The sequence below is a fragment of the Pygoscelis adeliae genome, unplaced genomic scaffold, assembly GCF_000699105.1.
Source record: "Pygoscelis adeliae isolate BGI_AS28 unplaced genomic scaffold, ASM69910v1 Scaffold53, whole genome shotgun sequence".
NCBI lineage: Eukaryota > Metazoa > Chordata > Aves > Sphenisciformes > Spheniscidae > Pygoscelis > Pygoscelis adeliae.
The window spans coordinates 1863438-1882229 of NW_008824468.1; the positions used below are offsets into that span (position 1 = coordinate 1863438).

The 18792-nt window shown below is 40.9% G+C and overlaps 1 protein-coding gene across 1 annotated transcript in view; it reads right to left on the bottom strand.

Moving 5' to 3' along the window:
* The window catches only part of CNKSR2 (connector enhancer of kinase suppressor of Ras 2), a 197754-nt gene extending 182366 nt beyond the window's left edge, over positions 1–15388 (bottom strand). The window contains exons 1-3 of the mRNA XM_009321156.1: positions 15364–15388; positions 14825–14988; positions 2548–2750 (exon numbers count right to left, since the gene is read on the bottom strand). Of these exons, the coding sequence (XP_009319431.1) occupies positions 2548–2750; positions 14825–14988; positions 15364–15388 (392 nt within the window). The remainder of the gene's footprint in view (positions 1–2547; positions 2751–14824; positions 14989–15363) is intronic.
* Positions 15389–18792: the final 3404 nt, after the last annotated feature.

Genomic DNA, 18792 nt, shown 5'->3' on the forward strand with positions numbered 1-18792 from the left:
GTCATCACCATCCCCTACACATAAGAAACACATCATTGCATTTCTATGCCAGTTGGAGCTGCTGCTAGCTGCTTTTTCCAGACGTGACCTGAAAAACACTGCATAGGGGCAGCCTAGTATGGCTGGTACAGGGGGGTGCATACCCCTTTTAGCCACTTTGTTCCTCCTAATGGCTTGTTCTCCCCTCTCTCACACCCCAGAGATGGAACTGGTGTTAGAAACCAACCAAAAAAACTAAGATTTGGGGCCCAGATTTCATAGTAACAGATGTGCAGAATAAAATTAAATCCATGTTCTGGACTTTAAATACATTATTTTTAAAATCTTTCTATCTCCCCCTAGTGGCCCCAATAGCTTCTTAGAAGCAATATAATAAGCAGAATCCTATTGATCTCCAGATGTTCCCACTTCCTGAGAAAAAAGCAGTCATTGGCCTGCCTTCATCCTAATTTGGGGGCTTCACAAAGAAGGAAGAACAAACCTAACCAAAATACCCATACCTTCATAAATCAGAAAAGTCTTAAAATGTTACAGAAAACATTTGCCAGAACCAGGTGTTCAAGCTACACAGATCTTCAAAAGGACTTTCCCAGAAATCTGAATGAAATTAAAATATCACTTCTAGGAAGCCTTATTTGGACACTAAAGACAGCATTGCTAAAAGCAGGCTACCACCGTGGCTGCCCTCATTTTTAACTTCTTGGAACTCCTCGGTCTGATCAGCTATCATTTCAGATAAATGCAAAAGTCATTTTGCACTATACCGGGAATAGAATTGATATGCATGTTTTTAGAAATTATTTTATAGATCTTCCCCCACCAACACTAAAACCTGATAACAGAATTAGCTCTGACAAATACAATATAGCTGCCTTTATAAACATGAATTTACTAAGAGGTAATTCTCAACACACTTCTGAGCTACAAACAAATTTTACAGGCTGGATTTGTCTTTTAATATTAAAAGTGCATAATTTGGGCGCACCGCACAACACTACAGTGACACATTAGTGCTCAGATGCAGATGTTTCCTAGCATCAACAACTACTTTCTTCCTGAAGTTCAACTACTAAATTCATATTAAGATGCCAAAACCACATTGTTTTTCAAAGTGTTAAATGTATATGTATGTGAAAGTTTACTTTTTAATACCAGACTGTTTTATGCAAAAAAAAAAAAAATCTCAACTTTGTAACTAACAGTCTTTATCCATTAGCCACAATTCCAATGAGAATACAATCAAGGTTATTTCTAAATAGAAAGAAGTGGCAAACACTGATCTGCCTATGCAAAAGAAGATGTTTTTTTACTGTTCCTTCTGTTTTAAAGCCCAGAATGATACGCTGTTCTCTGCCAAAAATGATTTGCAGGGAGAGAAAATGAAACCTACAGGTCTTCCAAGTAACAACAGGCTAGAGGCAGAGATAAAAATATATTCACAATTTTTCAAGTCTCAGTACTAAACTCCTTCCGTGAGATTGTACTGCTTCTCTGCACATCTAATGTTAAACATCTAAATAGAAATTTAGGAGCCCAACTTTAGGTACTCTAGTTTTGAAACTTGGGGAAAGGCTAGAAAGGGAGGAGAAAAGAAGCAGCAGTGGTAGCTGCAGTCTTGAACAAAAGACAGAGTTTGCAGTTCGGCTTAAGAAATGGAAAAGATTCATGCCTCACCTAAACCTTTCATATGGCAATCATTTATGGGACAGAAGCCAGTTTTCCTCAGGAAAAGGAAACACAACAAAACCGACAGCTGTAAATGCAAACAATTGTTGGATTTTAAGAATTACACAAAGATCATACTCTGCTGGATACAAAATAAGATACACCTTTAAAACAAGACAAGCATTTTATTTTTGCTGATAAAAATGCACTGTGATGCATTTTATAAAGACATACAGATAGACTAATTTTAACCACTTCAGGAGTTTCAATGATCATCTTAAATACCTGCATATTACTCTTGCTATCATTAGAAAAATATCACTACAGATATAGTAAAGAGGAGCACTTGAGTCCTGGTCCCAAATACTTCCTAGGTAATAGAGGTAAAAGTATAAGACAGCTCCAATTGCACCTACAGTTTCAGAGGTGTTTCACTGCCATTCAAAAAGCCTAAAATGCAACATGTGTGTTTACACACGCACACACACAAACACACACACAGGAAGTATATATTGACACCTATATAATAAAAAGTATGATCACAGTTTTGTGAATTTGATACTATCAGAGCAACGACTCTGAGTTATGCAGGTCAAAGTGTTTGTATTAATAATAAAATACATGTATAACCTAATGATGTCATCCTGTTGCTATATTGTATTTCCAGACATGTGTAGGGTTGCAGTGCATTTAGAAGTATTGTACTGAAATGCTATCTGAATTGCATGCTGACTTAAAAAGAAAAAATTGCTACAAACATCCTCTCAGAATTTGTAAATGAATTCTGCTTCCATTTCAATGTCTACATTACATTTTGTAAAGAAGTTGGGGTTTGTGCGTGTGCGTGATCTGGTTACCTGTGACACATTTGGGAGATTTTACCTGTCCAACCAAGCCAGCAGACTTTTAGCTGCTCCAATCAGATCCACTACCGATGTCAGAAAATCATTCGGTAACTTGCGGCTCGTCCTTCCATCATAGTGACCACTCCTCCTCCTCCCAGTGATGAAGTTCTGCAGATTTTTCGCAGATGCATTCAGTTTGTGAGAAAGGGTTTTTAGATTTTCTGTTTCCAAACCATAGTTCTGCATTGAAGAAAAAGACAAAAAAAAGAAAGTTAGCATTGCAGCTGAACATGAAGTACCAAGAACAGCAAGACTGCTCTTCTGCTTCAAAACTTAACCAGTCCTAATAATTAAGGTAGAAATACACCCACTCATTAGTTTTTAAATGTATGGCATGTTCTGTTTCTAAAGTGCATAAAAATGGAACAAAAGAAGAGCAAAATTATGAGTGATCTCTTAGCTGGTGTTACGTGCACTGAGAGAAGCATCTCAAAATGAAGAAAAAACGTAGCCTGGAACACTGATTTCTCAAAGCAGTGCTTCACTCTCAGTTGATCTGATGGTTCTCTCAGTAGATCTGATGGTTAGGGATCAGTCCCTTGTGCCCGTACTCACACTGATTCCTAAGATCGTATTAGGCAAGAGGGCTTGCAACTAGCAGAAGTACGCAGTATGGACACAGTGTGACACCAAATTGCTTTTGTTGGTTTCAGTGAAGGAAGCATGCTCATTACCTTCTTTTTATTCCTGTTAGCAGTAAAGGACCACCAGAATCACAGACTAGAGAACACAGCGCTACTCTGCACAATGTCTGTGTTGCCCTTTTAAAGTCAAGTTGTAAATTTTGCTTCCATCTAAGAGTCAATCTCTTAAACTTAAATTACGTTCCTCAGCTGTGCAGCAGAGACAGAAATAATTATGCAGAAATATTAACAAACAGTACTTGAAAATCCTTCAAATACACAAATGTTGCTGAAACGGCACTAGAGAATGCCCTAATTTAATGTTCAATTACAATATAATATAGTACCGTCAGTGATTTGTTATTTCTATAATAGATCTGTTTTCCTCACAAATGCAAAGAGCAATAGAGTTATTTCAAAAGAGATCTTCTTTTGCCTTTGTAAAGGAATAAGCAATTGCATACACTTGAGCTTATTACTCCTGTAAGAGAAAGATGGGACTTCTGAAGGTGCTCCTCGCCTTAACCACATCACAGGGTTATAACAGGGGGTGCTCACAACTTTTTCAGTTGACAATGGAAAGGGCTACTTACTATCGAAGGTAGACCATTTCCTACCACAAATGGTGATGAAGTAGGATGTAGAAAGCCCCTCAGCTGCACACAGAAAAATCCACTTCCTAACGACACCTCCTGTCCTCACTAGCTCTCATCCCAGGGCCCCAGTTTGGTCCCCACACTAATCTGTCCATAAGGAGAAGAGATAGGAGAAGGGATATATTTGCCAATGCTAACTGAAGGCTGATGAAGCTTATTTACCTTAGTCTTTTTTCTATAGGAAACGGGGGGGGTGGGGTGGGGAACGGGACATGATTATTTACAGCAGTTGTCATGCTCCTAATCCAAACCATCTAATAAATGAACTTAATCTCCTCTTTAATTATACAGGGCCTGCAGGAAGATTACACTGAAGCCAGGTCCAGTAAGCCCCCAGCCCTTGCACAACGTCTACTCCCATCGCGGAAAGGAGTGACTCCAGCACACGGCTTGTCTTCTGTCTCCCAGTCAGACCCTCTTTGTGCTTGTAAACCAAACACACTTTGTGAGGGAGCCGCTGAAACGACAGCCATCTTTCCGCAGCAGAAGATGCACTCTGGGACTCGGCTTAAGGGGGAAGTGACTATAAGCTAAGGTTGCATTTTAAAAATCTCTGCTGTAACTTCTGAGAGCATCCGTATTTTGGGCAAGGAAGGCTTTGCGGGCATGTTTCTCAACTGCACAGTTTCTGCGTAGGCACCATCCTCCGCCACCACGTTCAGTTCCCAATTAGACAAATTGTATGTTTGGGCAGTGGACTTTTCCACCATGTAAATATTCGATAGCAATTATACAACAGATAGAGTTAGGTTATAAATAAAAAATTACAAGATGAAAACAATAAATTAGGATGGAAAAGTAAAACGTACTTTATTATGCAGCTAAATGGCTCATAACTAATAACTTATTAAATCAGTCCAAATTAAAGAGATAAACATCAGATAAAAATAAATTTGTTTTTGCTACGGTTTTCTGTGGTTGCTGTGGCTGAAAGAGCACGATGGAGATCGAGGACTCAGTAGGAACAAGCTGGGTGAAAAAACCCAGGTTCGTTCTTATTTCATCCTGCTTCATGAGCACCTAGCTCATTTTGGCAAAATTAACAGGGGAAGAAACAAATAAAAGATATTCTGGATGAAAGATACATCACACAAAATGTCTTACAGATCAGCCAAACCAAAACCCCACCACAAGCGAGCCTCACGACACCCGCACAACGTGGCGCTCACCTCCCCAAACCTGGGGGGAATGACCGCAAACCGCAGGCTGGCCACAGGGCTTCTCACAGGGTTTCCTTCTTTCTGACACACTGAAACGTTGAACTTCTTAATTCAGGGGGCTGTTACTAAGAAGTTGAGTGCGATTATCCAAATCCCACGCTTGCCTTCAAAGCACATGAGGTAAACGTGAGTTTCCTCGGCGGTCACCACACTGCACCTCCCAGCACCCTCAGCCCACGCGTCCCGCGTTCACCAGCGCTCCGACACACGACCTGCGCTTCACGCCTGACCTAGCCGAAAAGGCCTGGCTCCCTGCTGCACATGGCTGCCCCCCGCCCGCCCCCGCACTGAGCCGCTCCCGATGGCTGCCCCCCGCCCGCCCCAGCACTGAGCCGCTCCCGAGCCGTGGAGGAGACCTCATCCCTCAGCACCAAAACTCGTCGTCCTTCGTTAAGCCGGGGGTGTGCGCGGGGAAGGAGCTGGCCAGGCCCGGGGCACCCGCTCACCTCCCCAGCCAGTGCAGGGCCCACGGCCGGGGGCCCTCGCACTGAGGCCCAGGCTGGATCCAAACGCTCCTCCTCAACAACCCCATATTACTTCACCCCCCTCTCCTTCTCCATTCCCCCCGCTTTGTCACCTTGTCTGTACTTCATCCGCTTAGAGAGGCGGGTGCTGGGTCCCAGCCACCACAGCGGGAACCCTGACAGGCAGCCTACAAGCATCCAGTCCCACCAGAAAGTAAAACCTGCAACATTGAACACTGCAGACCAAGCAAAAAGATACCCAAAAATTTATTCTACGACAGGAAAATAGGGTGCATTTGTTTCATTTTTTTCTTCAGAAAATCAGCCCCTATAAAAGCTTAGTAGCCTCTTGTTAACATTTCAAGTGATGGCCACCTACAGATGTGCTCTTTTTCAGATGTCTTTTTTCACTGTCAGATATGTGGAAAGGAAGAGACAATGTTAACGGATACAAAGTCTATTTTCACACATACTCATCAAATGTGTATTTTCTTTAACATAAAAAACCCGAGGGACAAATGTAATGCCTAAGCTACATATAAAATCCAGTCTTACATGAGGAATGGCACTGATTTCGGTAAAGCCTCCACCTGTAATACGAGACAGATATAGCCAGGGATGGAAAATACGGAGATAAATTTCAGGCAGAATATATTTTTTGGGCAGCTGTGTTTATTGAAGCCTTCAAGTAGAAGGATCCTAAAACAGCAGCCAAGCTAATAAAATCCCCACTTTGTTTATCACTAATATTTCTGGCCCACATTAAAAATGAACAAAAAGTTGCATGTTCTAATATTGGGAAAAAAGCTTGCTCAAATAATAACTGCCAAGTTTAATCATACTTTATATGTGATAATATACTATTAACAATATGGTTTTCTTAGAAATACACTGCGTTTATTTTCAAGCAACGTAAGAAGATAATTGCAGGCAAAGGAGACAATTCTTTGTTTTCCCTTTCTCTGCATTTAGCCGGCACTAACACAAGTTATGCTTTCATTAGCCAAAATAAATTTACAGTCACTGAAAGAACCACAAAAAAATCTCTGCATGCTTGTAGAGATTATGAGAAGCGAAGCAAAGCTATGCATCCGCTTTCTCAACGAGAGGCCACAGAGCAAGATACTCTTCAGAGACACCCTGCCTCAACAGAAACGGCTCTAATGGAGTCTCTTCTGGCAATCACAAACCAAGAACTTGATGAAGCTAAGCTACACAGAGTAATAGCTTGTCAGCAGGTGTTCAAACTAAAGGTGGTGGGAACTATTAATAGACATTTTACCTGCTAATTACTTTTCTGTGGCTTCACATGACAGTGTGAGTGATGAATTGCAGCTCTTTTCTTCACATGCTGACAAGCAGCAGCTCTAATCACCACTGATTGACTTTTGCTTTTTTTTTTTTTGGGTGAGGGGAGCCAGCCTGACTCTGCTAGCCCACCCCTACACCAGCACCAGCACTACAGGGTAGGAAGAGAGTTTGGTAACCAAACTTTGGAATTAAAGTGAACTTTTTTTGGATTAGCTTGATCAATGTCCATTAAGTTGTTCATTGCCACCCCCAATTAAAAAAAAAAAAAAATTGGAGCTCATTTCATCTCTTCCCTGTGTTAAATTCACTTAACCCTTGCTGGCAGGGAAGTGTACCTCACACTGCTAGCACAGGTTAAAAAGTACAGTGTTCCTAACTCATATAGTGCTAACTATCCCTGCTGGCTCAGACAGGATGTCTAGAAGCTGCTGAGACCTTTCGTTTAGGGTATTTTGACACTGCCCATTGCAAGTGCAAAGACATCTCAGCTAACTAAAAAAGCCAAGCTCAGGTCCCAAAAGACATCCGGATCTAAACACACCGCAATATGCCATACAGACATAGCCACAGTCCCATTAAAAAATCCAGAAATCCCTTAGAACAGATGTCTTGATCACAAATTTTATGCAGCCATGAATGCCTCTACATCTCCAAGTACAAAGGCCACATTAAGTTCAAGGACATCATTTGACTCCTACAAACAATCCAAGATAGAGAAATGAGCATATGGCTCCTCTGCCTACCACCCTAAATAACTGTTTCTTCTCTATCAGCCCAGAAAGCTGCTGGAAACCATGTGGAGCAAAAGGCATGCAGCGACCAGTGCTAACTCTTACTGAAGAGACACAAGATGGGAAATGAAGATACTACTGTAACACTGGTGCTTGGGGCAAAAGGAAAAAAAACCCACCAGTTTCTCCAGGCAGGCAGAGCAGATAGCAGTGCTTACATCGATTAATTTCTGCTGCTCCTCTGGAGAAGGCAACCATGGCTGTATAAACTATACAGAAGGTAAAGGTTTATTTTTCTTTGGCAAATATTTGTCGCCACACACACAGACATTATTTTTTAAAGAAGGAAAAAAATGGCAACCTTTTGAAAAGACAAATATTATAGTCTAGATAGCTGTGCTATGTAATAAATTATGTGCAGTGTATAATAAATTATGTGTAAAGGAATGTAACTTCTCAGTTATGCTTGATATCACTCAGTAATATGGATAACAATCACAAGGATGAAATCGTAAGTTTTCTCTCTAATGCAACTTTTTCAAAAGTCTTTTTCCACTTATTCACAGACTGAACGCAGGAGTTTTAGGTAAGAATAGCATATGACTGCTAAGAAATGGACTTAGGATAACCTCAGGCAAGCTTAATTCTGCTCCTCACTATTTTTCAGTGCTTTCATCTTCCCTATTTAATTCTTGAGCATAATTTCTGTATGCAATATTTACTGCTTTTAAACAAGCAACCTGGAAACAGTAAAGTTCATAGAGTCCTCAGTTCTCTGGAAGCCTGGGGAAATTTTCAAATGAATAATCAAAACAGCATCACATGGATACCATTGCACATGGCAGCCATTTCAAAACCACGCCTCAAAATTTGGGGTGGCCAAAAATTCGCCAAGAAAAATTCCAACCTTTGTCTCCAAAGTTGTTTTTAAAAATGAACAAAATGCGTCTGAGCCTCATTCTCCAAAACACTTGGCCGAACACATCCCACAAAGTATGAGGCAGATAGCTTACCAGCCCAAAGTTGCGAGCAACTGAGAACACAGCTTGTCATATGGAAGGTGCCTTATGTAACTTTATACCTCATCAGATCTGCCTACAACGTATATTTCTAACGACCCTTCTTCCAGCATCATGAAATGCCAACACTAAGGTTACCTCTTCTTCAAATAGCACTGACATATAGGGTAACTTAGAAGTGCACAACACATGATCCTTACACATCTGTTTCATAAACACAGAATAAGTACATAAGGAGAAAAAGCCAGATAGCTCAAATGACACCTATCATTTACTGCAATTACTAAACATATACTGATTAAAAGGCAAATGGTTTCAAAAAGAGTATAAATATTTGTCCTAAATGTTTGCAGTCAGAAAAAAAACTCAGATGCATGATACTTCTAGCCCTGCAGAACCCGGGAAAGATTCATAATCATCATCATCGTTCCCTTTCCTGAAACATGCCCTTCTTTTTCCACAGCACAATCAAGCAACACATCAAAAAGCCAAGCCCTGGTTATGCTTTGCAGCACTAATAGAGCAATTATATAACTATTCTTCTTACTCTTATTCAACCAGCAGATTCTGCAAGACCAAGTGCTCATTATTTTTTTGTTTTTCAACCTTCACATGTGATTTTGGCCCTAGCCAGCCAAGTGCTCTTATTTCTCCAGAATTCAAACTACCAGTTACATATTCAGTTACATGCATTTCACAAAGTCTTAAACAGTTAATCAGCAATTTAAAAAAAAAAAAAAGGAAGTAGATTGTTATGAACATGCTACCTCTTTAAAATATTGCACATTGTAACAGCCCTTTTTATCCAGTCTGCTTTGAACTAGGGCGTTGGATCTTTAAAGGTCCCTTCCCACCCAAACCGTGCTATGACTTTATGGACCAGGGCATATATTTCGCACTTGCCCGAAACTCCAAACAGTCCAAAGAAAAAAGCAACTAAGAAAAGTATCTAGGATCCATAACTGATTCTTGAGGTGGGTGGGAGGAAGGACATTCACCCTTTGCATACAGACATATTTACTGCCTTTGGCATACCACAGGGTTTACTGCAGTTCTGTACAAAAGATCTACTAACAGCAGCCACAAACATTTTCAACATCATCTTTATGAACCCTTTAACTCCTTAGCTTTATTGATCTGGTGATGGACTTCAGGATATCCTTCTCTGCAGTTAAGTTAGCCCAGGCTGAAGACAGGAAGGCAGTTGATATATAAGCAGAACTTTAACTAGCAAAGGGCCATAGTAAAAAGGGTAAGTAATTTTTCTGCTATGAGCATGCAGAATATTAACAATAAATCCCAACTTCAATACATACAAATCTCCATTCTGAAATGAAGTCTTCCTCATTTAGCACTACAGTGATTAAGTCTAATATTCACTAGTACTGACTAAAGTAGTTTTAAGATCTGGCTAGCGAGAAGGGCAAAGGAAAGGATTTCTGTGTGAGAAATGGCAAGATGATGAAATTAAGAGAAAAGGTATAATTCTTAGAGGAAGTGAATCATTCATGGGTAAAGTAGGTCTATTTTTTACATTAATTTGCATATAAATATTTTGTTAGTGGTAAATGATAAGTAATTTCATGCTGTTAGTGCACACCAATGTTTTCTCTGCCAAATAATAATGCTATTTCATCTGCTGCCATCTTCTAGCTTTACAGATTCAAATATACTAATAATATATAATATTAATATATATTATTATAATATATATTCAAATATATATTATTCAGTGTATAATAAATTCCTGTGCAGCCATAGCAGATTTAAATAACTAGCTTGAAACCAGTACTGAAACCAGTATGCTGTACAAAGCAAAAACTGTTGTGTTTTGTTTTTTAACCAATCTATATTCTACACAAATGCAGATTCCCTGCAGAAGCATTTTACAAATTCACAGGGACTTTACTAAGTTCTTTGGTTAAGGAAAACTTTAAAGCATCCAAAAGTTATTTGTGAAGTTTTCTAAATATTCTTATCTTCCCAGAACAAAATATTTCCCGCTTTAAGGTCTCCTTTTAAAAAATGTTTGAAAATGTTCAAAATCAAATGAAACTAATTTAATCTTCATTCAAACAAAATGTACATGATATTTTGGAGAAGTAGAGCAAACAAAAAATCCTCATGCATCAAGGCATTGTGGTGATATGTCAGGCAAACTAGATCATTTTCTTAAAGATGGAAGAAGAAATCTTTGGCTGTGCAGTCTTCAGTCTTTGTATTCTCCAGACAGCAGGGCAAAGGGTAGCGTTTTCCGGGAAAAATATGATACCAAGGAGACATAAAATTTACAGTCCATGGACACTCAGCAAAATATGGTCATACCCGGTTTTGATAAGTGAAATGCCATCTCCTAACAAACAGATGATGGAAAAAGAATCACGTGCATTTCTTTGCTTTCTGCAGCACAGTTAGGTATTTCAGGAGCTACAAGACCTCCGGACGCACTCCGAACCTGAAGACTGATACAGTGGTCTGATGGCATTATCTAAGTAATCTGTTCTTCAGTATGCATTTCTCTTTTCATAAGCATCACCTCCATCTTTCCTCAATTTACTTTCTGTTGACATTGTTCATTCACATCCAGTTCTTAAAGCAAGCATCAAAGAAACAAGACTCGTCACATTTTATGTGTGGATGAAGGTCTGCTACACTGTTGTTTGTTTACTGATGAAATGTAAAGCAGTCTTAGACTAGCTTCACCGCCACACACATACTGACAAAGATCACGCTGAGGCTAGATCTGGGTGGCAATTTTTATAACTGATGAACAAGCGTATGTTTTATTACATGGGAGTAGCCTGGAGAAAAAATACCATGGTACCTAACTCAGTACAGTTTCTCCTGTATCTCTAGAGCCGGACATGAAGTTTCTTAGTTTACCATTTTTCAACCAGTTTTGAGATGTCAATTATTTTTTGAGATTTTGTCAGTATGAATAAACATGCGCGTCCACATCAAGCAGGAATCTACCTGTTGGTGCCACCAGTGTGATCTCAGCTCCATGTCCCAGTTTGAACAGAAAGGGAAGGACAAGAGATGTGCCTTGCTGGAAATAGAACAAGTCTACAGGCATATATATCCATCATGGTGGTTTCTCAAGGACTGATCGAAAACCATGCAACAAACTCTTAGCAGCAAAGAAATACCATCACAGACCTCACTACTTCTTTCTTTTAAGCACAGAGAACATTTCATGTATCTTGCCCTTTCTGACATACGGATTTTATAAAACACAAAACTGCACTGAGGCAAGATAATCTATTGAACATGCTACCACCTTCACGGGCTGAAGGACAGAGGGAAGAGACAAACCACATCAGTTACATTGCCCGCTCTCTCCTGGAGCACGTTCAGCTTCAGTGATGGTATGCGGTATGTACGCCCCCACCATTATCAGCGAGCGTGACCTGTAACAGCAGTAGCAGCTGGGCAAAATCTTTATTCCTCCTTCTCTGAAGCACTACAGGAAAAGAAAACCTGTGAATCTCACCCCCGGGACTCTTACCCTCCTGTCAAGAGCACAGTATGGCAGGCTGGCAGCCAAGAGAGACTCTCCTAAGATGGATAGCACAGGCCACCGTTTGGTCAGCTAACGGACACTGGAGAATCCATTTGTTGCAAGTGCTTATGATAGGAGGGGAATACTGTGAGAGACCATAGCCACCCACCCACCTTCTGCCAAAAATCAATGAAGAACATCCTTTAAATAGTGCTATCAATCATAACTGGTTCCCAACTATTATTGCAGCAAGCAGTTTGTCTATTTAGTGCTGTTCAATAGCCTCCACCTGGGTTAAGGAGGTCCCGTGCTCCCTCCATACCAGCCAAATATGCTGGTTCAGGCTCTCCGCTTTCCCCCAGGAAGAAAATGTTGCCCTGTGAACTACAGGCATGCTACACAAGCAGCTGGTTTGCCATTTGCCATATCCACAGCTGACAGGGCAGAAACTGCGAGTAGTTGTTTACCCCCAAAAAAATGCTGAGAAGCAGGGCAATCCTTTTGGTTTTTAATAATCAGTTTAAAATCAATCAGAGATTATGCTTGCAAGGCAAAACTAACATTACTATTCCTACCCCATCATGCCACCCATCATCTCCAGCATCCAAATAGAGCTTAACTCAGTTGGGCCATACACTTGTAACTCATGCCAAATTCTGTCATGAAACCTCTGTCAAACTCCAGTGAAACACCAAAAATAATCAGATCATTTTCATTAAAAAAACCTTGCACAGTGACTACCTGCACTAGCAGTTATCTTACGTTGGAGAGTCATAGGCTTAAAGTTCTCCTAAACAATACAGTCAACATTAGAGCTAATTAGAAGAATGCGCAAGCACTAACCAGGACAGATACTTACTGATGCAATAAAACAAGGAAAGACTGTAAGTATAGGACCAGTAGAGCCAAAAGGATTGTCTCTGAATTCAATTTCCTAAGAGGTTTATCTGACAGGTGAACAATAAATTCAAATTAAGTCCACTAAAATCAATATAACAATCACATTTTGTATCCCTGAGGAGCCATCAGGAGCCAATTGCAAGACTGCAAAAACCTCAGCTTAAATTAGAAGCTGTGATCTGAACGCATGCTATTGCGTTTCAGTGAAGAAGTTTTCTTTAAGACGAACTCAGAAAAGCAGACAACACTCTATGTGCAACAAGGACCAGGAAGGTAGAGACTTCCTGCATGAATTAAGGATGCAGTGTTAGCCTTCACTACAAATTCCTTATTTTATATTCAACTTAGTTCCATACACTTTTGCCTAAGATAAGGGAGCTACAAAGACAAGTTGAGTTTGTTTGTCTAAAGATAAGATCTGTAATTAAATACCTGGGAAAAAAATAAATTTCAGCTAATAAACAAGTTTTTGTCTGTGAAAATAGGTTATTTTTGAAAAAGCCACAGTCTGTCTCCCTGTGTGCCTGGGAAGAATGGTCATCAGTGTTCACCCTAACTTAGATTTTGTCTCAGTTAATTAAAGTATTTACTTTCTTGTTTCCTTTTGCACTGTCTGATGAGAAAAGTACTTTGTGAATAACTCTATGTTTCCTTCTATATCTGTAGCATTATTTTTTTTCAGGATTGCATCCTTTCCATTATTTAAAAAAAAAATAGATGAGTTAACTTATTGCACTGAGCCACTTTGCAACGTTATTAGAAATACTACTCTAAAGAAGAGAATCTAAGATGTGTTTAAAAGCAAATGTCTTCCGTTATGGAAAAGCTTTTTTCCCCTTTTTTACTTTCTTTTTTTGCCCTTTTTTTTTTCGCTCTCTTCTCTTCATTACCCCTCACATCTATCTCCCAAAGATGCAACAACAGGATATTCAGAAAAGCTGCTGCATACTGAGAATCCACAAGCCCTTCTGAAGAGCCTTTCAGCCTACCATCTTTGATTGCCTCTACTGGGATTCAGCTTTCTTAAAGCTGCTTCTGAGGCTCAGAAAAATAGTATGCATTAAAAATCCACAAAACACCACTTTAGACAGTCAAGTACAGCTTAGCAGAGCTGTTCACAATCCTTCCTACAGTGGAGAATGCAGACGGTGTGCCCAATCTACCACTAATCTTTACAGGCACACACAAAAAGTTTGTAAGAAGGGTGAAGTCAGCACCACACCCCTCACCGAGGGGATAATCTCAGTTATGCATGACGCGACCTGACTGAAAAGACCATTACCAAAATCCCTCTGTATGCTCCATCAAAGATGTATGTATTATTTACACATAAGATAATTATTTCAGTATTTAATCCTTTCTACTGTGAATACAAGCAGCTATGTTTCAGCAAGCTCAAATAATCATCTAAAATATAATTTGCATGAAAGGATCAGTGAAAAATGACATCGTTAATATCAGGACATTTTGTTTGTAAAGGGCAACCAGCACTCAGTTACTGCATGCACATATATAATTGTCTTACATTCCAAACCAAACCCAGTCTAGTTCTCTTGTGATTTCAGATAAACTTTTCTTCTATAAAGACAGATATGCAAGCCTTAAATCTCTGATACCAATTTATTTAACAAGCACCATCCTATCAGTAGATACTGCTCTTTATCTTGCCTCTGGTTTAAAATGCTAAATTGTTCATACATTACATATCAGGAGTTTCTTGAACTACTTAGGTAGTCTTTAGGACTAGAAATTTGAATACACAAACTGTGAATATGCAAACACTGTTCACTCCCCCCCCCCCCCCCCGGTTTTGCCCCAAGAAGTTTACCAGTGCACAGAGCAAGTCTACTGCTTCCAAGATAAGCTCCTGATGGCCAATTCGTGTGACTCCAAGATCTTCCAGTTCTTGATGAGTAATGCGTAGTAGCTGGTCACCACTAATCTTCTCTCTCTCAAAGTTCTTTATATATTGCTGCAGGCAATCATCAAGACCTGCAGAAACAGGACGGAAGAAGGGAAGACAAAAGTTAGCAACATTTTGTACTGCCATAGGAAGTAAAAATGGGCTGTAACCAAAAATCAAGCCAACAGAGGATACTTGCCCTATCTTTAAGAGAAGTATTTCAACACTACAAAAATTTTAATGCTATCCAGAAATCTTAAGATTTGGAGAACTATGGCAGCCATGGCTTTTCCACCTGTGGACGATACCAGCCTCCCCCAAACCCCAAACAGAGCCCTGAATTCTTGTAGTATACTGTGCTATGAATGCCTATCTGGCAGCCCCTAGTAACAGGTATGTTAGCAATGGCTCCATTACATCTGGGAGGGGAGAGGAGAAGAGGGAACAATGGAAGAGAGGAAGACTTGCATCCTTCTCTGGGTGCAGCATATCGACAGGTGCTGTTAGTTATTACAGCACTGTAAGAGACTGGAAACAAGGGAAAGCATTTGTGCCAGAGACAAATTCTAAGGGAATAATGAGAGTGTGAATATGCTTAACGCTATACATCCAGGAGGGACTAGCTATCAGTGCCTCTTAACCTCACTACCAGAGTACCTCTGCCACAGTAGGTCGCATGACGAGGAGGTGCTGCTGGAGATGCCCTCAGCTAGGACCCCATCTCTTCATGGGACACTTGACTACAGCGCCCCATGCAGTGACACACAAAACAGCAGTGCCACATCGTAGCGTCTCTCCTACTCTAAGACCGTTCATATGCTGCTGAGCCACCTGAAAGTTCACAGATCATGCCAGCCCCTAAAGCAAGCTGCAAAGAGCTCTGGAGAACAGGAAATGTGGTAGCACTGCAAATGCGTAAACTGGACCCCAAATGCAGCAGCAGATCCAGCTCAACGTACCTCAGTTTAGAAACTGTACGGAGTCACTCACAGCACACAAATGCCTACTGAGCATGAAAAGCCACTAAAATAAAGACCTGTGTGCGCTCTCCAGAACAGAGAATCAGGGAGCAGAAACAGGCCTGTTGTGCCAAAAACAATCCTAGAAGTGCATGCAACACATTTGCTGCAGGCAATCATCAAGACCTGCAGAAACAGGACGGAAGAAGGGAAGACAAAAGTTAGCAACATTTTGTACTGCCATAGGAAGTAAAAATGGGCTGTAACCAAAAATCAAGCCAACAGAGGATACTTGCCCTATCTTTAAGAGAAGTATTTCAACACTACAAAAATTTTAATGCTATCCAGAAATCTTAAGATTTGGAGAACTATGGCAGCCATGGCTTTTCCACCTGTGGACGATACCAGCCTCCCCCAAACCCCAAACAGAGCCCTGAATTCTTGTAGTATACTGTGCTATGAATGCCTATCTGGCAGCCCCTAGTAACAGGTATGTTAGCAATGGCTCCATTACATCTGGGAGGGGAGAGGAGAAGAGGGAACAATGGAAGAGAGGAAGACTTGCATCCTTCTCTGGGTGCAGCATATCGACAGGTGCTGTTAGTTATTACAGCACTGTAAGAGACTGGAAACAAGGGAAAGCATTTGTGCCAGAGACAAATTCTAAGGGAATAATGAGAGTGTGAATATGCTTAACGCTATACATCCAGGAGGGACTAGCTATCAGTGCCTCTTAACCTCACTACCAGAGTACCTCTGCCACAGTAGGTCGCATGACGAGGAGGTGCTGCTGGAGATGCCCTCAGCTAGGACCCCATCTCTTCATGGGACACTTGACTACAGCGCCCCATGCAGTGACACACAAAACAGCAGTGCCACATCGTAGCGTCTCTCCTACTCTAAGACCGTTCATATGCTGCTGAGCCACCTGAAAGTTCACAGATCATGCCAGCCCCTAAAGCAAGCTGCAAAGAGCTCTGGAGAACAGGAAATGTGGTAGCACTGCAAATGCGTAAACTGGACCCCAAATGCAGCAGCAGATCCAGCTCAACGTACCTCAGTTTAGAAACTGTACGGAGTCACTCACAGCACACAAATGCCTACTGAGCATGAAAAGCCACTAAAATAAAGACCTGTGTGCGCTCTCCAGAACAGAGAATCAGGGAGCAGAAACAGGCCTGTTGTGCCAAAACAATCCTAGAAGTGCATGCAACACATTTGCTGCAGGCAATCATCAAGACCTGCAGAAACAGGACGGAAGAAGGGAAGACAAAAGTTAGCAACATTTTGTACTGCCATAGGAAGTAAAAATGGGCTGTAACCACATTTGCTCAGGACATGGATGAGTGCAGGGTTGTACAGGACCAGGTCCTGCCTTGGGGGCCACCCCAATTCTAGCTATTCAGTTTGATTATCCATCTAATGACATGTAGCTGACTACACATTTTTGCCTGGAGCACAGGGCACTGCAGAACGTGAGATAATCCATCATGCATCTCTTCCCCATCAATCTTTGCCTAAGAGGGCCAGACTAGTACGGGGAAGCTCTGCAGCATGTGCATCCCTGTGCCAAGGGGATAAGGTAGACTCTTGGGTATTTGGCAGTCCATCTAAAATTTGTGTTTGAATACCTTCTGATGGATCAACATGACTGCTACCAAGTAGCAGGATTTGACAAAAACCTGAATGTATTAATTTAGCTGCTTCTTGAGAGATACCACCTGTCTGATGGTTGTCTTCAAACAATCCCTAATGTTGAAAAGACACCTGCTCGTTAGGTTGCAAGGAAGTGAGAACATTTTTACTTGCTAATCAAAATGTCTGAAAAATCTGAAGATACATGGAGGAGGGGGAAAAAAAACAAAATTGATCTGACTGCTGAGCCCCAGCCATCTCATAAGGGCCCCAGCTTATAGCATAAAGCTTCTCTGAAACTGGTTTTGTTGCATTTTTGGTTCTCATTCACCCCTTTTAGGGTGCAACCACACCTCCAAAGAGACTCACATGAAGAACATGTTGGTACTGCAGGCAGGGATGCCCCAGAGCCAGGCCAGCCTGCCGTTCCTGGCTCGGCCCTTGGGCAAGCTTCACCAACGCTCTGTCCCTGCTACAACACACCAGCACAATCTTCACATGGCTTCTAGAATTCACACACCAAAACTAAACCACATGGAAACACTCTGTAAATCAAATAGTCCAGGCCCAAGACACAGGAGCAGGTCCCCAGTTCCAGCAGCCTCCAACCACGTCCTTCCAGAGCCTGCTGCCTGATTTCCTGCCTCCAAAACAAAGCCACTTAAAGGTCTAGGTTAATCAAGCATTTGGAGCTATGCCTTCCATTCATTTCCCTTTCTAAACAAATAGTTGCTCACATCAGTCATATACTCTATTACAGTATACTAACAGAGAACAAAAATGGTGATCCAGGACGGATCATGTATCACATCTTGCCACACAGCCTGGTTCTCAGATATGCTTGACCAGCTTGTGAGGAGCTAAAAATTGTTCCTTAATTCTCCAACAAAGAAAATACAAATGGTTAAACTTTCAGTAAGAGCAATGATCTACTAAAGCTTTTATTCCCCTAAGTTTAATTCCCCTACATTAGGGGAAACTGAATTATCAGAACGACCAAGACTGATCCATAAAATTACTTGCTTGCCACACATATGCACAGAAAAGAAGACAGGAACACTCACTAAGGTCAAAACAACACAGCCTGCTGCTTTGTGGGGTGCCCCACTGTATTTTTTATATTTTTTCCTTTTGTATTTAAATAATGAATACTCTGCCTTTGGCCTTAGAACTGCTTGTTAACCAAAAGTAATGTCTCACTGTAAAACAACACAATACATACATAGTCAGTGTGATGTACAAGGGGAAGATCTTAATTTCTCTCTTTCTTAGACACCATTGCTTCAGAACATGTGAAAG